Below are 24,770 nucleotides of genomic sequence, written 5' to 3' on the forward strand. Positions count from 1 at the left end.
AATCATTAGCTGTTATAAACTTAGTTTTGTTAATGTTAGACTCTTCTTACCTTTTGTACATTTTTTATTAATATGATTAAAGTCCATGTTTATCCATAAAAAAATCCATACAAATACAAATGCATCAGTAGTTAGGAGAGAAATAAAAAGTTATTTCTCCTCTGAACACACTAGGGGGCACTAGACATCCACCAGGGGACCTTCTTCAACTTAACAGCCTTCTCATTGGTTCTAAGCTTGGGTAGGTCATGATTACATTTTGGTTCCACACTGCTCTCTCTCTTCCAAGGACAGTGTTCCAGATTCTGCTGTTGTGCTTCATAAGGCTTGATCTCCACACTCCTCCCTGTCGTAGATGTGTAGGACCTCGTGCTACTGAGTGGACTGGGATAATCTTGATCTCGGCTAAAAGTATGGGTGAAGCAAGATGGCTCCTTGGGGGCTGCACTTAATTAACTCCTGCCCAAGATTAGGTGTTTTGACATTTGTTGTTAGTTCATATTTAACCTACAGTTAACTAAAATTTCAGTTTTACTTTTTTGGTAATTTCCTGTCAGTAATTAATTATAAGATAGCATCTGACAGTATGTAGTTGTCTTACCAGTGGGTTTCAGCCCTGGACAAGTTCACTATAGATTCAGTGAGACTAAGGAATGACAATGGAACGTTCTTGGGGTGAAAGGGCTTATATCCAGCTTTATTCCCATGGTGGCAGGTCAAACACAAAGAATTCTGTCCACTCAGAACAAGTCTGCATGCAGCAAGCCAGTCTCTGCCTCTGGGCCTCTGTGCCCCTGCAGCTGTCTCAGTCTCTATCCTTGGTGCTGCCACCACTCCAGTCTCTCCTCTCCTGCAGCTGTGCAGCCATTCAGCCATGCTATGGTGTCACTTAGAGCACTGGGCAGAGCTCCTTGTATAGAGTCAGTAGCAGTGTATTGCCCACACATGTGTAGTGAGCTAGCTGACCAGGGCCAGGTAAGAATCCTGGCCTTAGGAACCCTCACTTTCTCCACAGTAGTGTAAAATAATAGTTTCCAAATGGTATAGCACATGTTACTTAGTGCTGTAAGAACCTATTTGGCTCATATTGTGGTCAAATGATGTTTCCAAAGTTTGGACTTGCCCTTTCCAGTTACAGACATGTAATAACACAGCTCTCTGCCTGGATCCGGTTTTCACTGTTTAGCAGGTATCTTAAATCTGTGTTTTGTACTGGGTTCTCTTCTAGTGCCTGCTGCCTGAGTCTGAGGGACTGTAGGAGTTAGAAAATCCCCCCAGTGAATAACATACTCACTTAATTTGGTTGCAGCTGTGACTGCTACATGCATAGATTAAAGAAAAAGGTGAGGGTAGGAGCATCAAAAACATTACTTTCTTTCTAGTAATATGTATAATATAGTTTAAGGTTAGTTAAACTTCTTTTTCCTCTTTTAGAATATGAATCCCTTTATAAAAAGTTGAATCTTTTGTTCAGTCTGTCCCTCCTGGTCCTAGGGAGACTTGGACCCAAACTGGTGACTCATGATTCTTTTCATCAGCTGGTGTGCAGAAACCAGTCTTATTGCAAAGTGAATCCCCAAAACAGAACTCAGGAGTTGATTGTCAGTGTAATGAGTTTTCCCGCATTTCCTTATAAAATTTTGAAGAATTTCTCTGAGTTTGCAGTTGCCATGCCTCATTCTTTGTAATGGAATTTACTCAGTGGACATAGCTTGGAGTAATACCTCAAAGTCATACATGTAGGAGTGAGAAGTGCAGCAGGAGGCAGGCTGTAATTGATGGAGAACAGGATATTCCTGGCCCAATTCTGAAGCTCATTCATTCTTTAAGCATTTTTATTGAGTGTCTGTGATAAGGGGGTATATCATAACAGTCTCTGGTGCAATGAAAATGAGTAAGATAATCTTTGACTTCAGGTAGCTCCTGGTCTAACTGGGAAGACAGATACAGAATTCAGAAGGTGCTAACACTGGATGAGTGTTCTGTCAGAGACACCAGGCATGCTCATGGTGCTATGGGGCTGGGCTGCCACTGAAGGACTGGGTACCAGCTCTGGCTGTAGGGGGGCCTTCCTCCTCTAAGAGGCCTGCTTGGGCAGAGGTCTGAAGGGTCCGGAGGTGTGTGGATGTGTGCGTTGGGTGATGGTACACAAATTAGATGTACAAATATGAGGAAGCCACAAGGTATAGCATAGTGGCAGTGAGCTGTGTTTTTCTACTTAGGTATTTTGAACTTCCTGGCCATGCTGGAAATTCTCCTTCAAAAATAAAGTAAATGGTGGCAGCTAGCTCTCAGGTGTATTCTTAGGAAACCATTGACAAGGTATCCCAGTAGGTTGCAACTGGAGGAAGTATTATTCCTTGTGCAGTTCAACTGGTTAGGCTGTGCAGTGTTGCTAGCAGCATGGCCCTTGGTCCGAGTTGCTTCTGACAGATCATTATTGCAGTATCAGCCTCAGGCTCCACAGCCTGGGCCAGGTTCTCACTCCTGCATGAGTGAAGCCAGGGAGCATTTTCTCTGCCTGCATCTGATTGGAATTGTAAGTTTATGTTTATTACTGGGTTCTCTTCTCAGTGGCTGCCAGTGGAGTCAACAGCGAGCTAATGATGGCAGTTGTGTGAAGAGTTAGAAACACTGCCAGTGAACACCATGCCCAGTTAGTTTTATGTGGCTGCAGCTGTGACTATTACATGTATGGATTTTTTTAAACAAGAGGATAGAAAACATGAGAAAGTTATCTCTTTTCCAAAAAAGTAAATATTGGACTATTTACTGCCCCCTGCCACCTTTAAAATCAGTTACGTAGCTTATTTGTTGAAATAACAAAATTTAGACATTTTGGGACCATTTTTAATTTTTAAGATTTTGGAGCACTTGAGCCCAGATCTTAATTTTGGTCCTTCCCCAACCAGTTTTAAATCATTTTGAATCTGTTTTGTTCTTGTTACTGTCATAAAAGGCAACTATACTTCATGACAATTAACTGCTTACAGAATTTTTAAATTGAGATATTCCAGCAAGTGTCTTCTGATGGCTAGATGTCTTTACTCATGGTGATCATTCTATCTGTAATAATTTACTGAGCATTCATTTGATAAACTGTCATAGTTTTTGTTCAAATATACATGTTTAGGTAGTTGTGTGAAATGTTTGTGGTGTGTTGCATTATCACATGCATATTGTATTGGCCTGCACTTCCTCCTCTGCGAGTGTGCTTAGTAATAGTACCTACCTCAGGATTGTATGAGGATTTCAATAAGAAGATGTGATTTCATGTAACATTGTATGGATTCATTAATTACTTACATTTGAGGTTCATGCTGAGTACTTTACATGTGATAACTCACCTAATCCAGAGATGTAGATGGTGGTGTCCTCCCTGTCTCACAGTTGAGGAACTTAGATGCTGAAGACGTTTAAGTTATTTGCTGGGGGTTAAAGAGATGATAAATGGCAGGATTTGATTCTAATTTGAGTCCAGACTTTTGTGCTTTGGCCTGTGTTCATTGCATACGTTAAACTCAGCTGGTTGATACCAGCGAATACCCCTTTACGCCTGCTGGCCGGACAGATTGCTCAGCCTACCAAGCTGCAGGAGAAGCAGGTAAGCCCATTGAAGAGAGCAACTTTAAAACCCTTGATGGAATCTAGGATGGGAAATACATCTGTTTCTCATAGAACTGAGGTGAACTTGGCTCTCCTCCACCTCCTAGCATGCCATCATACTTCCTGTTAGCCAGCCTCAATGGGGCACTGCTTCAGTGGGCATTGGTTAGATGGTCAGGTCTATTTTGACTACAAGCTATGTGAAGAATGACTGCTTTATATAAAAGAAAACTCTATTTGCCTAAGTCATACCTGCATGTGGTTTTAGAACCCCAGTATTTTCTATCTTTAATATGTGTATATGATTCTACTGTGGCAGTTTGTCTTCACAGTGATGCAAATACTTGTAGGCAATAATGATTTTTCCCCACCACCTTTTAGTCATCTTTTAACAAAACTGAATAAATGTTCAGCTCTTCTCATCTTTCTTTATGAAGCAGAAGGCACTGGAATGCAATCACTTCTGTAGTGGCTCATGTGGTTTCCTAGGTGCTGTGTGTTCTGTGGTGTCATGATGCCTGTGTATTTTTAGGAGGGAAGGAGGAGGAGGAAACCAAAGCCTTGTTGATGGAGAGTGATGCAGGGGGAAATTTAACAGCCAGAGATTTACTGGGCAAGTCTAAGGAAAAAGCTGTCATCCATCAATGAAGTTTATGTGATACCCTTCTATGTAAAATATTTAGTGACCTTGTACCAAACTTATAAAACCAATATCTTCTGGAGTTTTTCTTTCTGTGGAATTATCTTTGAGTAATTGCAAATGGAGTAAATTTAAGTGACTGATAGTTTTTGTGATTCTTTTGAGTTTTGTATTATCCACATATTTGCAAAATACAGGTACCTCTGTTATGCATATACTTGGTTCTGAGTTCTGAGAAGAATTTGGATGCTGAGGAATATCTCATTAATGTGAAATTGCTTACTTGCTAAATTTCAGCGAGTGAATAGGAAGAATCAAATACATACATCAGGAAAATGTATATATATCACTTTGGCTTCAAAGTTCTAATAGTAAGGAATACAGTATACCAGGGTTTCTCAGCCTTGGCACTATTGGCGTTTGAGACCAGGTAACAGTCTATTATGGAGGACTGTCTTGTACATTGTAGATGTTTAGCAGCATCCCTGGTGGCCTGCTACATGCTAACAGTATGTCTCCATTCCACTCAGCACTTGTAACAACCAAATATGCCACTAGACATTGTCAAATTACCCCAGTGGCAGGCACAGGGGGACAAATGGCCAAATTGCCTCAGGTTGAGAACTACTGCTGTATACCATTGCACTTAGCTAGATTTGTAGGCAATATGAAACTCAGAAGAATAGCAAAGACTATTATAGCCACTTGAGGTATTTCATTTCATCAATTGCATGGAGGAAATTTTTAAGGAAGAAAAATAAAAATAAAAGAGAGGAAGAGATTGCTTTTAGAAGTTAAGCACAAAAGGTCATTAAATTTTCTATATAAAAAGACTGTTACATTTAAATAGCTGTTTCCTTAGACTTGGCTATATACTGCCTCTTCCATTTGCTCTTTTTCTCTGTAAATTACCACCAATGCCTATTTATAGGTTCTGTTAGTACCACGAGAAGCAGTTTCAGATTACCAACTAGCTCTTCATTATTGATCACAGTTAAACCCCAGCTAGGTCTTCCTTCTATTACTTTGAAGAGTTGAAATTTTCAGCAAGGCCAAGAGTTTATCAGCATGTGCTTTAAGGTCATACAGCAGCTAAAGGATGGGGTTGCCTATCACTGTTGTGTTTGGCCTCTGCTATTGGCTTGGTAATTGGTACTAGAAACCATACCATTCCTCTAGCTGAGCAGTGTCTGCAATATTATCATTCCATTTTCTCCTTTACCTGCCCTCACACATTCTCTTTATTCCTGCAGAGTCAGTAGCAGATAAATGTCTTGTATATGTTGCTATTCTCATTCCCTTTCTGTGAGTTTTTTGCTTTGAAAGCATTTATCTGTATTATTGCTTTATTCTGTTTCCACCATTTTATGAAATTTAGTGTGTTGGTTGCATGTATGCTGAGAAAAGTCATCCTATTTTTTGGAAAGTGAATAGAATGTGAGGCTATTAACTTTTTAAACTCATGACACTAGGGTCCACTAGAGTTACAGGGATGCAAAAATAGTCTGCTTACATGACTGCAGCCTCCCAGCATCCTTGGTGTATTGCTAAGACTTTCAACTTTTTTAGGTATTTTTTCTGTTATACTTACATGGCAACACCTTCTGAAATATAAATATTCCTCTTATTTTGTATCTGAAGAGCATCATATTACTAAATTTATAACAGGTTTTAATTAGTGAACACATTTTTTCTAAATAGTATAATTATCAGTACTTTGATATTATTGATGCCTCCTTCCAATAAGTAATCAGTATATGAATCTGATACATAGCAATTTTGACCAAAAATTTGCTCTATGTTTAAGACACTGTGCTGGTTTATGACATGACTATCATATCTTTAACACAGTAATAGTAATTTTAAATAAAATATTTTTTGTTATATTGTTGTTTTAGAAATAGTTATATTGAAATCTCACTGAATCTTTTCTAGAATTAAGTACATATGTCTTAGGAACTAGCAGAGAAATTTTCCCATAAGGTATACCAGAAGAAGAGCAAGTAGTTTTGATAATGAAATGGGACCTTACAAAAATATTTTTAGAGAAGCTATAATAATTCAAATAAGAATTGAGTAAGAAGGAATAAAGAATTGTTTTCCTTCTTTGAATATCAGTGGTTTGGATAATAATGGCAGCAGAAAGCTAAAAGACCATCCTAATTTGCCTGTTTTTTTCCTGTGCATTATTTAGAACTATGCTTTAATTTGTCTTGTAACCAAAATAATGGAAACAATTTTTATTTTCATGGTAGGAGATGGAATAAACTGAGACTGGAAGACAAAGAGAAGTGTGTGAAGCTTGAAGATGATTCTGAGGAAAGTGATGCTGAATTTGATGAAGATTTTAGAATGCCAGGTTTTCTATTCAAAAAGCTTTATAAGTATGTGCCATGTGTCCTTTCCTTTATATCTGTCATCCATCTATTGTGTACAAATTAATATTTTAGGAATTACATAGTAGTTACCTGTGGCCCCTTGAGGTACTCACAGCAATTTATTGCAAATACAGATACTGTCACATGAAATTTTAGCCATATGCTGTTCATTAAAATTAGATGATAATAAATTGACGAAAGTGTGCATTGGGTATGTTTGTACACTGATGAATCTATATGGACCTGTCTCAGCAGACTAAAAGCTACACATTTAAAAGTCATCTATATCAAGTTATTTTTTTGTTCTTAGTAATTTTGAGGGACCAAACCTCTAATTTCTTTAATCAGATTAATTAAGAAGAGTTGTATATTAAAATCAGTATCGGGGAGGTGTTTTACCTCTATGTTGAAATAAGAAATTGAGATTATTTTCTGAGTGTCTTATATTGTACCTAAGGGTATAATGCTTTGTAGATGACCAAATGTGTATCTAAATATTTTATGTATGTTCTAATGTCAAAAGAGAAGATACAGGCAAAAACAACTTCAGGATTAAGTTGCCATTTGAAACTGTGTTTCACACATTATGTGGCCAAGTGTTAAAGATACCTGGATGCCGTGTGATAGATGACAATCCTGTAGCTTACATGGCCTGAGCAGGTCTACTGTGCTGAATGCAAATACTGAGGCCCATTTTCAGTCTCATCACTCCTGGGATTTACTTAACAAGATACTTTAGGAAGGCTTCTTTGATGCATATAGGAAGATAAACCATTAATGAGCCCTTTTCTGTCTGGTATCCTTACTAGATAGTTGGGTGCAGGATGCAGACTTCTTTCTTTGAGAAGATTATGTTTAATCTCATTCATAGATTCAGCTGTCAGTGATGCCCTAAACTTGTGCTAGTTCTCTATTTAAAAGTAGCATGCTTTTATATTTCCTCTCAAATTGCTTATGTATTATAGTTTAAATTTTTTTCTATGTGAGGGTGGGTAAAAGGGGGAGCGTAGTTATTTTATCCCACTAAATACATAGGAAAGCTGAATCCTAAAGGTGTGAAGTGTCTTGGTTGGGTTGCTATAACTGTACAGAAAAACTATGTAGGAGTTCAGATATGAATCTCTCCAGTAATTTTTGCAGACAAATCATAGCCTGGAGAGGTGGCTACTTTATTTATTGCTTCTCCCAAATGAAAATTAACTGTGGAAAGATAAATAAAGATAACATTGGCAACTATTTTCATCTTCCGTAAAGTGAATGCTTATCAAGGAACAGGCCAAATAGAATCAGTGTTGTTCTAGCAAAAGTAATACCCAAATTATAGATTAAATTGATTTAACAAAGAATGATACTTCTACATGTGTAGTAAGTGATTTGACAGATACCCTCAAGGGTCAAATTGAATATACCTTTTTGTATGAAAGTGAGATTTTTCTAGCAAAGAAATTTCACAGCTAATAGAACCAAACTTTGCTTACAAAGAATATATAGGATTCAGTGTATTGACTGTTAACCCTATAATAGTTAATGTAAATACATGTTTGTTTTAATTAGTCTTAAATGCACATTCCTGGAAAGTATTTTGTTGTTTTCATTTGTTACACACAGGATTTTAAATATTTCATGAATGTTAAAAAAAACTTCTGTTCCTTGTCTTCTGCTGTATGAAAAAAACTTAATAGGATTGATAGAGTTTCCATTTTTCTTTTACGATTAAGTTTTAGCCAGGCCAATTTAATTTTAAGCTGTAGATATATTTTTATTGTATTTCCCGCACTCTATGGAATTAAATTAACAGGGTAGAGTTGTACACAGGGGAATCAGAAGGTACAATTATCCATTTAAGTGCTTTTTCTGCAAGATAATGTTTAAGTTTTAAAATTCTGTTTTGAAAGTTTGCCCAGCAAATGCATTCATCTGTATAATTTAGCAGTCAAATGACAGCTTCAATCTTTTGACCTTACTTTAGCCACATTAGCAAATGCAATCTTGGGTTACTGTGACATTGCCAAGATATACTAATTATCTTTGGTTATTTTGTGATGCTTCAATCTCATGGGGGAAGCAGAGTATGGTGATTTCTTTACTATTGTACGGTAGTTTGTAAAAATCTTTTTAACTTCCACTAAAGAATAATTTCTCAAAGGTTCTGAAAACTGGATTTTATAATCTGCTTTCATTTAAAGAATATAATTGTTTTACAGTGTTTATTATTAGGAAATAACAGCAACAAAAACAAAGTCAGTCAATGGCACTGCTAAAACCAGAACCCAGGCCCCCTAACTCTTCATCCATCAGGACATAGAACCATCATGTTGGTACTCTGCCATCTTTGTACAATGTCTCTATTTGCTGGGGGTTTCCATGTAGTGATGTGACTTACTTACAGTGTTGCCTAGTAGATATTTTTCCATAAGTCATTTCTTCAGTGTTAATCATCATGTAATAAATATACAATCATATGCCATTTGAATGCCCTTGGAAATGACATTTGTTGACAAGGAAACACCCAGCACACTGTTAGTGCTTCTTCTCATCACTTAGAATCCAGATGTCCCAGCTCCTTCCCAAACTCCCTCTGGGATACTATACTGGTCACCATTTTTTATTCCTTTTATTTCATGGTTTCTCAATGGCTACTCTCCAGGTTCTTCCCATTTTAATCTGATTGGCCTCAAACAGAGAGGTGTTGGACCCATGTTGGGTGGGAGCAATGTGGTGTAGTGGTCACACACTGAAATGATCATGGGGAGATTTTCGTCCCTCCTCTGCTTGGAGGAACTGGTCTCTTAGTTCTGTACTCCTGTAAAGGAGGTGTATGGACGAGATTAGTGGTTCTGACTGTATGTCCGTTTTTTGAGGAGCTTTTTGGACAACATCTTTATCCACAGCTGAGATGAGTGTAGCTTCTTGACAGCCAGCCTTTTTCCTAGGTTAGAGTTTCTCATTTCTTAGCACAACTGGGCTGAATAATAATTTGTTGTAGGGACTGTTCTGGTGAACAATTGCACTCTTCCAGTTGTAACAAACAAAAATGTCTCTAGGTATTGCCAAATGTCCCATAGGGAGCAAACTAACCCCCCTTTGAGAACCACTGGTCAGGATTATCTCCAAAGTGGAATCACTTTGGAATCAAAGGTTCCAGCTTTTAATTCTGGCTTGCTCATTTTTTGCTAGACGTGTGTGACCTTAGGCAAGTTACTTAACCTCTCTGTGCCTTAGTTTCCTAACTATAAAATGGGCTGATAATAATCTTCGTGCAGGGTGGTTGTGAGGCTATATCCAAATCACCTGTGCAGCTGCCTCCTCAGTAGGAGGTCCCTTAAGTAGTTGGTAGCAATTATTATCTTGTTAGGTACCACATGTTAGTAGAACTTACCTTTCTTCCAAGAAAATGATCTTCTGTCCATACTAGACTTCATTGTATTTCGCTTTTTTTAATCTTCTTCAGGGTGCATATTCAGTGTACATATTATAATTAGCAAACTTAATTAGCAGCAGAATTCTCATTCAAAGGTTTCCTTATTATGATAGATAATAATGGCAACAGCTAGAGCCAGACTTTTGGAATTGATTTGCAAAATACTGGGGGAAAGTTATGACATATTTACTGAAAGGAAATTAGAACTAGTTCCACAAGGACTGAAGTCCACAATGAGACTGTAGTAGACATACCATGTACCAAAGAGTAACCGTTGGGGCAGTAAAACAACTGTAAAACCGCCTTTTAAAGTGGGAAATGCATTAGCCTTGGTATTTTCTTGGGAAAACAGTCATTTAGATTTCATTGTCTTTTAACATAAGTATTGTGTGCTTTAGATACTTTTTTATTTGGCATATACGCTTCAAATTGTTTCATGATGTTAAATCTTTCTTTTACTCTCAAAAATGCTTTTTGCATTATTCCTTTTCTTAACTCCATTTTTAGATTATAGATTAAATGTGTCATTGATGAAGAAAGGAAAATACCAACTTTTTTTTTAGAGGGAAATATATTTCTTTTTGACCGTACTCCTTTATTTAAAATTTTAATAGCTCTGATCTTTTTGTATCTATGGTAAAGTCTCTGATTCAAGTTCTGCTTTAAAATATTAAAAAGATCTTTTGTATTGTTGAGTATTTAAATGGTTCTTTTTTGCAGCTGCTGGTAATATGACAGAATCATCTGTTACATACTAATTTTGTGAGCAGCCCTATTATTCAGACTTGTTTATGCCTTAAAATTTAATTTTTCCTATAAAAAGACAGTATGATTTTCAAGTGACTTTTCAACAGTGTATGCTATGAATTATGGTGTTCTTTGTCCTGCCTTTTGATGCTGTTCATATTGAAAAAGTAAATATTAATGCCTCTTTCATAGAAAAATTATTGCAACTTTAACTAAAAAATTTGGTATTTTTTTCCAGAGAGATATTGAATAAAAGGTAATAAATTTATGCTTATTTACCAAGCTGTTCCTGATCCTGAAAAGGAAATGAAATAGTTGCTAATCACCCCATCTATCAGTCTAATTAGAAATGTGTTAACATTCTATAAAGAAAAATTTGTGATTTTATGCCTAGATAATCAAAAATGTATGACCTTATAAATATAATACTCATGTAAAACAATGTAAAACACACATCCGGCATGTTTCTCTGCTTGGTACTAGAAGACCTAGCCAAATGATTAATTCATGAGTACTTTCTGTTATGATCTGTATTATCCACCATTTGCCATTTTCTTTTTCTTGTTGGTGTCTGTTGTAGGTACCAGCAGACAGGTGTTAGGTGGCTGTGGGAATTGCACTGCCAGCAGGCAGGAGGAATTCTGGGAGATGAAATGGGATTGGGCAAGACCATCCAGATAATTGCCTTCTTGGCAGGTCTGAGCTACAGTAAGATCAGGACTCGTGGTTCAAATTACAGGCAAGTGCTCCTCTGCAGACTGTCAGTCTGTAGAGCTCAATTAATATTTCATCAGATGTATTGCTGTGGAGGAGGGTCTTGTGAATTATTGATGACATTTCAATTACAATATTCCTTTAATTCTTTTAGAGGGGGACATCAAAGGAAAATTTTTACGAGACAATGGAGCTGTAGGGCAGGAGAAATTAAACATGTAACACTTTTAATGAATTCCAGGCATTGATGCTTCATTTTGCAGATGAGCCCCACTAGATATTTTGGGTCAATACAGTGTCTAAGGTTAGCATCTGCAAATGGATTGTTTACAAACTCAATTATGTTAATATCAATAGTTTACACAATATGGAATTTTAAATTGGACATAATACCTTTAGTTCTACTTATTAAATTTTACATTAAAATATTTGTTCTGGCAGGAGACCATGTGAGTATTACAGTAAATACAGAATGTATTCATGGGGAAAGTTGGAGCTTTGGTGAAGCTATTCTCCCAAATTTCTTTTATAATCAGTATGCATGATAGCATTTATAGATAGTGCTTTTTTTTTAAATGGAGTTACTTGTTTGTTCACTATGCTTTCTACCCCCTCTACCAGTCTTTAAGAACTGTATGTAAATTCTGAAGTCAAAGCCTAGGTGACTGTCTAAACTGATAGAAAGCTATGTTTAGATTGTAATCCTTATTCTCTTTAGGAAGTTAAACCATTAAAGCTTCATATTCTAAAAGAATAAGCATTTAAACTGTGTGAGTTCAGTATTGTAGGACTGGAATATTTAATCGTGAAATACAGTGAACATTTCCATATTAAGCTATAAATTGACTTTATATAAATCAGCATTGGTAAAAATATCGCTAGGTAAATTGTTTAGGATATTTAATCCTGAACCCAGATAATCCAAGAACTCCTTGGATTTCAATAGGCTTATCTAATGAGTAACAGCAAGATATTTACCAGATGGCTATGGTGTAGAAACTAAGGCCCTCACTAGATAGCATTTGGAGACATATTTCAAATAGTATCAGTGTGCTGGAAGTTAGCTACTGCAGAAAGTTACTGTCCTACATACACTCTGGTTCATCAGCAGAGAAATGCTTAATAGAGAAACAAATACAAACCATAAACTATTGAGTAAAGAACTGTTTTTTTGTTTTGGTTTGTTTATTTTTTTATCCTCAACATTTATTACTTGGTTTTTATTTCTTACTCTCATTAATTTAGCAGATCAGTACTTCTCATGAGGAGTGTTTGAAGTTTTAAGATATTTTAGAAATATTTATATAGACGTAGGAAGCAGAAAAACATCTGGAGATTTTTAAATACTCTGTTTTGTTGTTATTACAAACAAATTGTATTGAAGCAGATGTTTTTTTTCAAATATTAGAGTTCTGTTATTTTTGCATGGAAACACATGAAAACATTCCAGCACAAGGGAAATGTCAAAGTTAAAAACAGGCATTTTGTGTTTTCTTATCTATTAGTGTCCTCAGTTCAGCATTTTAAAAATGTTTTCTCTGTTCTAAATAAGCTCTTTGGTTGACTTGGCTCTGCAACTCTTTTGTGTTTCTTTTTGTTGTAGTTTGTTTTTGTTTTTTGGATAACTAGAGTGCCCCAAGCTGCCCCAGATGGTTTCGAGGACTGTCTTACCTTCCTTAAATGATTTCTGTGATTTTCTTATTTCCCATCTCTTTTCTTCCCTTCCCTTCCTGTTATCATTAAACTTGTGTAGAGTCTAATACTCTGGGCCTAGGAAATGTATAAAGTCATCCCTGCAGTGTAGTTTTGATTTAAAAATTAAAACATGCTCTCTAGAGTGGTGACAATCCTACTAGGAGTGAAGTCAGGACTAATAATGAATAGCAGCTATAATCAATTAACTATCAATGCTCAGATCCTCTTTTCCATAATGAAATAGTGTGGCATATTGGACTATAGCCCAGATCATTTCTATTAAAATAGTATTGGTAGAAGTGGTTTCCCAGAATGCTGTTATATATCAGTCAAACAACTGGGCTCTTTATGAACAGAGGTGTACTGAGGAGCTCTGTCCCTTCCACTTCCATGTGCCAGAGCAAATTGTGTAACATCTCCTCACAGATTTATAACATGTCCTCCTCTGAAACTAGATGATCCTGGAACTCTCCTCCATGTTTATGTCCTAACAAAAAATAGCCAAATGAATTGTCAGTTAAGTGCATGAGCTGGCATTCTTCATTGGCCATGTGCAGTTCCTCTGAACTCTTCCAAGCTGTAGACTTTTGGGGCCCAATTTGAGCTTGTTGTAATTTTAAATTCCATGATCGCTGAAACAGTGAAAGTCTCTGGGGTACCAAGAAGCTTCATAGTAAAAGAAGCTTTTTTGGTTTTGTTTTTTTAATGTGCTTTGTATGTGTGTGTGTTTTAAAAAGAGGAAGAAGCATGTTACATGTGGTTAATAAAAATCTATGGTGGTTGTGTTCCCAATTCAGAATGTATACACCACCTTCTTTTCACTTTGCCATTCATATTATGATGGCCCCTTGAATTTTTATGATGGAGAGGAAATAAATTATTTGCTTTTCAAACTTCAGTTAATACTTTAAAGTCTTAGATGTCATTTAGTATATTCCTAGACAACAATAAATGGCCTGAAAAAGCTAATCAGCTTTTAAAAGTAAATATTTTACTTTGTGATTCCTGGTAAATTCTAAGTATATGAGTAGATTTCCATTCTGCAGGTTGAAATGTTTGACCATGGAGATACTGGCTTATCCTACACTCATTAGGTAATCAATAATAATCAAAGATGAAAGGAATTGTAGCCAGTTTGGTAATTGATGCTAATCACTTTAGTACATGTAGCCATTTCTTATGTTCATCTCACTGGTATTGAGGTTTGGAGAAGGGTGGTTCATTGATGTGACTTTAATGGATTTGATTCCCCCTTCTTGTGGTTCAGGAACAATCTAGGTCTGCTCCTAGATTTCCACTCAGTTTGAAAACCTCCATAGACTTCTAACAGAATGAGAATGGCAGAAATTAAAGGGTGTAATAATGCCAGATAGATGGTGAGCCAGAATAAAATATGGACCTTAAATGACAAAGTGTGAGTGATCAGTGTAGCAGTTGGTGGAAAGCATGTTCTAAGAAGAGAGAAAAATGGTGTATAACCTAAAAAAGCATATATATATATATGTATGTATTCATTTATCCTTATTTGAAAGTGAGTTTTTTAAGAATATTTTAGACAGGTCTTGATTGGATATTTTCTAATTCCTGCTAAGTGAATATTAATGATAACTCTTTTATTTCCCTTGGAGGATATAAAGAAGCTGGTGCATTTAATCCTTTAGAAAGGAATATTATCATGGAGAGGGCCAGGGTAGCATCATGCTCTCTCCTGGGATCTTGAGGGAGCACCTGCATGGACCTGCTGTTGGTGAGGAGCAGAGCGTGGCTTGGGCATTCTGCAGGGCCTGTCAGAGTCTGTTGCAGCCTCAGGCTTCTGTAGTGTGAGCCCTTTCTATGGAGCAGAAGGGAAAGGGCAACCTCTGCCTGGAGGTTGAGAGGATGTAGAAGTGGGTGGAGGCATTTTGCTACATTGGAGTACAAGGATAAACCTCACATAAGTTAGCAGTGATACTTATATTAGAATGACAAGGTATTTTTCAGTTGTGCAGAGAATTATTTTTAATATTTCAAGCATTATGTGAAATTTTTTTTTTTAAGTTCAGGCATCATTTATTGAGCTGTAGCAAGAAAATAAAAATCACCCATGATCCCCCAATTCAGAAATAATCTCTTTTAACATATCAATACATAGTTCATCCTTGAATAACTTGATTTTGAACTTCACAGGCCCACTTATATGTGCATTTTTTTACAGTAAGTGTATTGGAAATTTTTTTGGAGATTTTCAACGATTTGAAAAAACTTTATTTTCTCTAGCTTACTTTATTGTAAGAATACCATATACAGAATATAACATACAAAATATATGTTAATCAACTGTTTATATTATTGGTAAGGCTTCTGTTCTGTTTAGTAGTTAGGCTATTAGTTAAGTTTTGGGGGAATCAAAAGTTACAAGCTTATTTTCAACTGCAAGAGGGGATTGGTACCCCTAATCCCTCCAGCATTGTTTAAGGATCAACTGTATTTCCTTCCAATCTTTAAAAAATGTTTCACTTAATAAAGCCATATTCATTACCTCCTACAGTCTGGGCATTGAGATAATTTGAACAAGTGGCTCCCTGCCCTCAAATTGCTTAGGAAGGATCTAACACACAGTTACAATAAGGGTTGTACGTGTTTCGATAGGGTTAGTATGGGGGTCTAACTAGTGCGGGTGCACTGAGGAAGGGTCCTTAACCCATCTGGAGGGAAAAGGACAGGGACTAGATGCAGCATTGGCCAGTGGGGTGCTGAGCCATAGGGGCAAGTGTTGGGGTGGGGGCAGCGAGAGAGGCTGAAGAAGTGGGCAGAGGTCAGATCCTTGTGGTCTCATAGGCCAGGTGAAGTGTCCAGACTGTCCCAGGAGCAGTGTGCAAACATTAAAAGGCTACCAGACATTCAGACTTGGCGTTTTTGAAATGATCATGCTAGAAAGTGTGGTAACCCAGGTTAGAGGTGACTGGCCAGAACTGGAGTTAAAACAGTGAAGATGGAGAGAGAGGATGATTTTGAGAGGGATTTAGGAGGTGGATATAACATAAACTCGATTTAGTTGGACACAGTGGAGAACAAAAGGGGCAGACCAAGGATGTGGCCTGAATTTCCAATTTGGTTGCCTGCAGAATGGGTGACAGTTCTTGTCATTAGATTAGGAAATGTGGGAGGAAGGCAAGGTTGGGGGAAGGTAATGTGTGGTTCTGTGGGTACATCTCAGTGGAGATGTCAGCCAGCAGTTAGACACTTAAGCATATGGTACTTTGGAGTTCAGGAAAGAGATCTGGGCTGGAGACCTAGATTTGGCAGTATCAGTGAAGAGTGCATGACTGAAACTATTGGAATTATTAAGATAGCTTGGGGAGATGTGTGCAGTGTGCATCTAGCTTCAGATACTCAACATCTTCGTTGGCAGAAAAGGTAGGGAGGGGGAAATGACAGTTTAACAAGTACTGCTGACTCTGCTCAGAGTGAGAGGTGGGCCGTGTGGGTCTCCACTGCCCTCAGTCAGTCTTGACTCCCAGTTGCCTCCTGTCGTGCAAGCTGAGTGTGAGCCGAATGTTGAGGTGATTCCCATCGTTAGTTCAACTTCTGTTTACCATTCATCTTGTGCACTGATAGCAGCACCTGACTCCTTGCCAGACTGAAGCTGAAGCAGCTACAGGAATGGGAGGTTGATGTGGGTGGTGGGCTTGTAAGTACAGGTAAAGAGATTGGGTACAGGCAAGAAAAGGGACCCCTGTTTCATTGGAACAGGAGGGGAGGAGGGCAGGATGGTATACAATATATTTTGATGGTATCAGTATATTTTGACTGCAGGTAAATAAATCCTGGTTTCAGATTGGGTTAAATGTTCATAATATGTTTGATGCACGTAGAGAAGTACAGAGAGTGTGGGCTGCAGACACAGCTGATCAGCAGCTCAGGGATGGCATCAGGGACCCAGGAACTTCCATTTTCTCCTAAGGCCAGTTCTTGTGTGATCTTAGATCTCCTTGCATTGTTACCAACTGCTGAGCAGCCATCGGGCTGTTCCCTTGTTCACATGCGAAAGGAGAGACCAGGAGAGAAAACTATCCCCCGATCTAGAATGTAAGTCCTTTCTTACACGGAGTGAGCCAGTCTTCCCAGGCCCCTTAGTGGACTAGTGAGCATTGCCAGAGGAGTACCGTGCTGACAGGCCATAGATGAACCAGGATTCCTGCTTCTCCTTACTTTGTCATAGCAAGACAATGGTCAAGTACATGTCAGGGAAGGAAGAAGGGATACCAACACAATATTGTGGTTCCATCAGGAAGGAAGGAGAGGAGAAGATAAATGGGTGTTGACATAGTGGCCATGACCAGTCTACTGGCTGCCTATGTGTAAGTTAATTGGGGTGATTCCATAAATAATTTTTTTAAAGCACATTAATGGCATTTTCTAGGTTTTTAAATATTCTTCTAAAACAACCTTAATGGTTGTATGGTATTCCAGCTTATGTAAACCCTTACAGTATTTCCTCTGGCACTATTCTAAATACTTTACAGGTATTAACTGATTCAATCTTCATATAACCCTGTATGATCAGTACTATTATTTCCATTTTAAGAAGAGAAGCTGACTTTCGGAGGGGTTAAATAATATGCTCAAGATCACAAAGGTAGTGTGTGCAGAGCTGGGATTCAGGCCCAGGCAGTGCTTCTAACACACTAACCTGTGCTGGATTAAAGAAATAGGATTTCTAAAGAAGGTTTATTCAACACTTCTCTTATTTATGGACAGGTAGCACCCATTTTTTGCACAGTGTAAACAATGCTACAGGTGTATCCCCATACATAAATGTTTATTTGGGATTGCCAGGTCAATGAATTCCTTTGTCATGGCTCTTGCTATGTGGTGCTCAGCTGCTTTCCGCAAGAACAGTGCAGCCTACTGCACTTAAGAGGCTCTTAAGTGGGAATGGTCACCATGATGCTTGCCTGCCTGTTGCTTATCCCATGAAGAAACAGAGCAGCCTGCTGCAGTGGAAGGGCAGGTGCTGAGTCAGGTGCTCCCCCTCCCGGTAACCATGTCGCCTTGAGTGAGCCAGCCTCAGAGCCTCTGAATACTGGAGCATTTCTGTACTATGAAATTGATTGAAATTATGTGGATGAAGATTCTTCGTAGACTCTAAAATTTCAAACAAATTTAAGATACTCATGTTCAGCTAGATTAAGATACACTGTATAATACCTTCACTAATCTGGAATAGAAGAGGAAAGAGCAGTATTTTTGTTATGTAACTTTGTTTTACTTTACTATAGATTTTGTCTTTTAATGTATTACATCTTTTTAATGTATTCCCTTAGTTAGTGAAATTAATAACAGATGAATTGGATCATAAGGATTTCACTTACCTGGTTTTAACCTCAATAGCTTTTTCTTTAAAGAAAATACCAAATTTTCATAGCTAGGATTTTCTTTTTTGAATTCTTAAGCTTTTATTTCTTTTCTGTTTTTTGGCAGTTGATGATCCATGCACTATCATTCATGGTTGTGTTTTCTTCTTGGACATTTTGGGTGCAGGTTCGAGGGGTTGGGTCCTGCTATAATTGTCTGTCCGACAACAGTGATGCATCAGTGGGTGAAGGAATTTCATACATGGTGGCCTCCATTCAGAGTAGCGATTCTACACGAGACTGGCTCCTATAACCACAGAAAGGTAACATTACAGTATTTTAGAACCTTTTTGTTTTGCTTTGAAGCCCTCCATTTTACCTATTTCTTTTTTCTTTGAGTATTTCTCTAATGTAGGTTCCTGTGTTTCTTTCATGCACTTTAATTTACTGTTACTGATTTGATTTAGAACTGTGGCTTTTCAAAACAATTATGAGCGTGATTCGTAGTGGTGTTGAGACATGTTGGCTGTCCAGTGAAGCACAGCTGGGTACAGACAGGGCATCACAAGGCTGACAGCATGAGTGAAACTATCAGTCAGGGGTGGTGGAGCAGTTTTAGGAAAATGGGTATAAAATATAATGTAACTGATAAATGCATTTGTTAACATCTCTTTAACTATGTTTAATGAACAAAAGAACAACCTTCCAGTTTGAGAATTTTAAAATTTGTACTGTCGTTTTTAGTTGTTGCTTTTTGTTCTCTGAATCCTTGATCATTGTGTAAGGATAATCGCTGTGTTTTGAAAGTGCATTTCCTCACTTACTCATAGTTTTCACCACATTATCAAAAAGGAGGTTTATCTATGCTCCTGTGGATAGCATAGATAGATCATGTTATGCTTTTTTTTTTTTTCTTATCTCTGCCTTGCTATCTAGACTGTAAGCTTTGTAGAGTAGGGACTGTGTCTTCGTTATTTTTGTATCCCAGGTGCCCTATTAGCATTTGCTGGATAGATTAATAATTACACATTTTCACTGTGGGTTTGCCGGTTACTTTATTGATACGAAGTGGTTATGAGTTCATTCTTTCCTGAGTCTTCGGGGCTCATGAATGAGCTCTAGTGTACCCCTGGGAGCAGTGCCCATAAAAGAGCACAGGAATGTTTGCCTCACCTAGATAGACACACATCAGCCACGGAACTCCACAGTGTCTCTTTAATTTTGTCAGTACCTCTCTCTCTCCAAATTCCCATTTTGTTCAGGATCATGAGTAAGCAGAACTCTTGATAGACATGATTCAGGAGTATCTATAATTTGGTAGCTGAAGTTTGGTAAGAATAAAGTCTTGCTTAAACTAGCTGTTGTTAAAGCTAACTGCCTTTGCCCTGAATTTTGAAGAATAAATGGAAAACAAACTGAGTTAAAATACTTAGAGGCTAAATGCTGTGATCAAAACTAAAACAAAATGAAACAAAAGAAAAAAACAGTGATTTTTAGCAGCATGAAAATAAGTTTAGGTTGTTTTACTAGTCAAACTAAATAGTTGAAACTGTTATTACCTTGTAGAACATTTTTATTCCTTTTTTCACCTCTGTTGTCTTTTGACATCTCTTAGTGTTTTGTATTACAAAATCCTATAGCAGGATTCATTAGTTGGTGTTTATCTTTAAAAGGCAAATATTCATATGTTCCTCTTTATTGTTTTTTTTTCTTCTGAGCTAGTGAAGTTCACACCTCCTATATCATGGCTTACCTGCAGTCCTCTGTTAGTATAACCTGAAGAACTATCTTCATCTAAATAAAATATGTTCACACATTAATAGAACTAGATTTGACATTGGTCAGTGTCTCTGTTGGTGAGACCTGCTTCCTTAACTTGTTTGGAAGGCAAAACTTTAAAGAATAGCTTTTTATTTTTGTTTGCAGTGATACCGCCTTCTGAGGTTGTTTTGCATGGACAAACACATGCATACATGTGGTTGTTCATAATTATTTTAGTGCTTTATAATTTACCAAGGACTTTAACTTGAAGTTTCTTAACTTTTGAGGAAAAGAAGTAGATTGAATGTTTGTACTCTGACCTTTAACTCTTTTTATAGTTCCTTTTCCATTATAAAATATCTCAGATCTCTAATGTAAAAGAACAAAAAGATGTTCTTTTCCATCTTTCAAACCATGCTGTCAACTTAGAAGCACAATTAACTTACTACTTGTTTATTATTAATGTTAATATCAGTTTATTGTTTGTAATGATGACACACTGAAACTGTTCATTCTTTTGCACAGTCCTTTTTAGTAACACTTCCAAGATCAGATCTCTGGCTTCTGAATCAAATACTAAAGTGTCATCTGACCCCTTTGCTTTCTCATTTTGTATTTGTGTAGATCTTTGTCACTACCCTATGCACACCTGTTGACTCACAGATATATTAGATTGCAATAGAGTTTACATTTCTAATCATATTTCAAATACTCTGTGCATGATTATCTGGCCTCTAACCAGCATCTAATGTCTGACTCTTTTCCATTCTTGTCAGCTGAGATTCCTTTCTTCCATGGGGGAATTTTATGTTACCCACTTGTTGTCCTTTCTAAATATAATAGTGGTACTCTGACATAGGGACATTAAGTGCTGTAGAAAATAAGGAAGATTTTTTTTCTTTAGAGAACTTGAAAGAGTAATAATGCCAGGATTGTTCTTATCATTCAAGTAGATTATCTTTATTTTCCTAATAATTTGTTGGAGCTGGTATGACATAATATTTTGAAAATTTTGAAAAATTTTCATTTAGAGAACAGATATCAAACGATCAAACAGTTTCTGAGTGGAGCACATTTATCATTCTTCCCTAAAGTGCCTTTTAGCTTTTACCTCTCTTCCTCTGATCCTACATTATCTTTGTTAATAATCTCTTTGATAGCATATTTAGAATTAACAAATGCACACCCAGCAACCATGCAAAAAAATAGGTGGCTAATGTGTTCAACCAAATGATCAGATCAAATAAAAAGATTTTCAGGCTTCTGAATCTCCTTTTATGGTCTTTTAATAGGAAACCAAGATTTTTCTTTTTTTATTTTTTGTGATCCCTTTTTTTTCTAACAGAGAAACTTGATATGTGTGTCAATTAATATTTGGTTCTTGAGTAACTGTAAAACATAATAATGCAGGTATTCCATGCTGTTTGAGCTCCAAAAAAGGATACAATGTTTTAACTGACCTTGAAAAGCTAACAATTTTCTTGGGAAAAGGAAATACATGAAAGGATATTAAAAGAAGGCAGTTTTGTGATACTTATTCCATAATTTACAGTAGGAGGTGGCATGTTTAGTGGTGTGTTGTAAGTTTATGTAACTATCAAGGACCTTTTTTTTTTTTCAATTTGTTGGAAGATGTGTAATGAGAAATTTCTTGCTTATATTCTTAAGTTGTTACCTTGTACCTCCTCCACCTTTTTCTGCTATGTAGGGTATAGTAATTCTATGGAATCTTAGATAATTCAAAGAATTTTATCACATTTTGATTATTAGTTCATGGCATTTAGAGGCATAAGAGTGGGAAGTGTAACAATGGCGTAAAGGTTTAAAAGCATAGATTTTGTAATTAACCAGACCAGGGTTTGAACCTTGGATCTGCCATTGTATTGTTTTCTGATATTGGTCATGTCACGTAGCTTCTCTGAGCCTAGTTTGATTTCCTGAAAAATGGGTGTCCTTTGGTAATTTTGTGAAGATTTGTTGGGTTTATATGTGTGCATAGAAAGCTTAATGTGGTTCCTGACATGTAACATTTACTCAAGTAATTTTTAGTATTAGAAACAAAGTATTTTATAGACCTCTTTATTTCAGTAGTTGAGAAAAAATGCTCTACTTTTCTGATTGATTCAATATAAATACATCTAGATAGAAAGTTCACACCTGCTTTATCAAAAATATTCATGGTCATTCACTTTGAGACTTTTTTTTTCTCATGTCCAGATACATTTGACCCCCAAGTGGAAACAAAGAAATAAAATGCTAAAATTCTTTTTGGGAAATACAAAGTGTTGATTAAGGAATAAACCACACAAAAACATGATCGTCTGACAAGATGACCATCATGTTCTTTAAAAAAGGCCCATATTCTGAAACACTAGAGTAAAAAGACTTGACTTCTTAAAAAGCTGGAAGGGAGTCAAATAAAAACATAACAAATAAAGGTGGAAAAGGGCCACATAGTCCCTAAAGCTTCCTAAATATTTCAGACCCATTCCAGGTACACAAATTATAACGGAAAGTGATGTAATTCCCATTAACTTTAGAGATGGGGTATACACCTGATAGAAGAAATGATAGATGCTCTGCTTGTTCTGTGAGGTATATTGTAAAATTATTTTGCCGGGGCCCTTTTTTTCTTCACTGTCAGCACAAATCCTTGTTTATTAAAGATTTAGCTTGAAGGAAATTTTAATTAATTACAGGTGCAGTAATCCTGCCTGGGAAGCTGCCGTGCTGTGTTTACTGTGAATGGCCTTCATGTGCCTATGCTCCATTCTGCTCTCCCCGCTGCCTGACAGTGTGATTTATGGCTGTTGTTTTCTACCAGTCCACTGTTTGCCCTCTAGGAGGGATTGGTCTCCTGAGCCTCCGTAATAACAGCAGCACTTTCACAGACATCTTTTAATGACAACACTGCATTCAGTAAGTCAGGCTAATTGCAGATGTACCCTATTAATTGCAAAAACTAGGAGAGGTTACATATTTTACAAGCTTTTAATTTGAAACCGCCCGAGATGATTTGTCTTAAGTGTTTGGATAGAGACGTCCATAATATTCAGCATTTCACCATCACTGAGACTCTAGTCTAGGCACTTCCAGAATTCTGGGTTTGAGTTAGGTGATAACAAATAGTCTTAGATGTGTTCATACCCAGTGGCTAACTGGAGGTTTTATTTTCAATGGTGACATTAAAAAAAATTTCTTTTTTTATGGAAGTGTTGATTCTTTTTATCATTGTACATCTTTCTGAATATGGTAGAAATGCTGTATTTCTCTAGGTAACATCACAGTATTTTCCAAATAAACTTCAATCTTTAAACAAGAAGAAGTTAAACATCATTCCAGTGGCATGTATTTGAGAGGCTTGGCATCTTTTTTGTATAACTATGGTAAAGTAATGTCCAGAATCTACTCTGGGTGGCATTAATTGGAGGTTAATGGATTGACTGTGGCAAGTCTGTGCATCCAGGGTCATGAACAAGCGGACCCACATTTGAAGGGTTTGGCTGTGATCCAGTGGACATTTTATAAATGTGGGTGGTAATTAAACTACTGCTATATCTCAAGCCCCAAACAATTGTAGTTGTTTTCTCTGTGTGCACACTCACAGCTCTGGGCCTGGAGTAGAATTGGGCATGGAGCGTTGCTGGGTTTCAGTTTGCTGTTGTTTCTTGCCCTACCTGCTTTGTGACTTCTAGCAGTCACTGCTCTCATGAAGAGGAAATGGGAGCAGGGCTGGGATAGCTACCTGCTCAGAATCCCAGTGGAAAATCCAGATGTGGAGAAACTATAGAGATTAGCTCTGGCTTCTGAAAGTCGCAGGTCTTGTGGAAGAGGCACTCAAGGTAGAGCAGTGTATCTTTGGACAGCCTGCTTTTCCTCACTGGGCACTAGCAGCTGTGGCAGGGCCAAGGCGATGAAGTAGCAGTGTAGAAAGGGAGAAGTGGACGGTGTTGCCCTCTGAGAGAAACTGCATGCGTGTTTGTAAGGCTGTGGGCCCTGATGACTGACTGCTGCAATTCATCATAAGGTGAAAAGTCTGGAAATGGTGAAATCAGGTGTGGCTGCCAATGTAGTATTATACAGGCATTGACAGTGGTGAATAGGAACATGGTAAGATAGTAGTCATAATAATAGTGCAGCTCTCACTTGGCTGACCTTTACCAGACACCAGGTATTGTAGTTCTTCTCTAAGGCGTTTTATTAACTCTGAAGGTTTGAGTGTGTTACAACATGAGAAGGCGGTTTCTCAGTCATTATTTTTCTCTTCAGGAGTGTTATTGGTCCTTGTTGCACCCTTTTGTACTCCATTGAATTAAAAAATACTCTAATCCTAGTTTATTAAGGTTATACTACTGTCATTTTCGAAGATGTTAAATTTGTAAACATTTGTATGACTGTGATTGCATGAATTATTGTGTTAGGTTTCCTAATACTTAGCTATTCCTGTATTCCTGTGATAAGCCTTACTAGGT

At 37.2% G+C, this 24,770-nt stretch overlaps 1 protein-coding gene across 3 annotated transcripts in view; it reads left to right on the plus strand.

The window, feature by feature from the left end:
- Positions 1-24,770, plus strand: part of ERCC6 (ERCC excision repair 6, chromatin remodeling factor) — a 78,977-nt gene that overhangs the window by 22,443 nt on the left and 31,764 nt on the right. For all 3 annotated transcript variants that reach the window (XM_017648852.3, XM_017648854.3, XM_017648853.3), the window contains 3 exons: positions 6,502-6,630; positions 11,373-11,531; positions 18,725-18,860. In XM_017648852.3, coding sequence (XP_017504341.3) covers positions 6,502-6,630; positions 11,373-11,531; positions 18,725-18,860 — 424 coding nt within the window. The remainder of the gene's footprint in view (positions 1-6,501; positions 6,631-11,372; positions 11,532-18,724; positions 18,861-24,770) is intronic.

Source organism: Manis javanica, chromosome 7 (assembly GCF_040802235.1).
Source record: "Manis javanica isolate MJ-LG chromosome 7, MJ_LKY, whole genome shotgun sequence".
Classification (NCBI taxonomy): domain Eukaryota; kingdom Metazoa; phylum Chordata; class Mammalia; order Pholidota; family Manidae; genus Manis; species Manis javanica.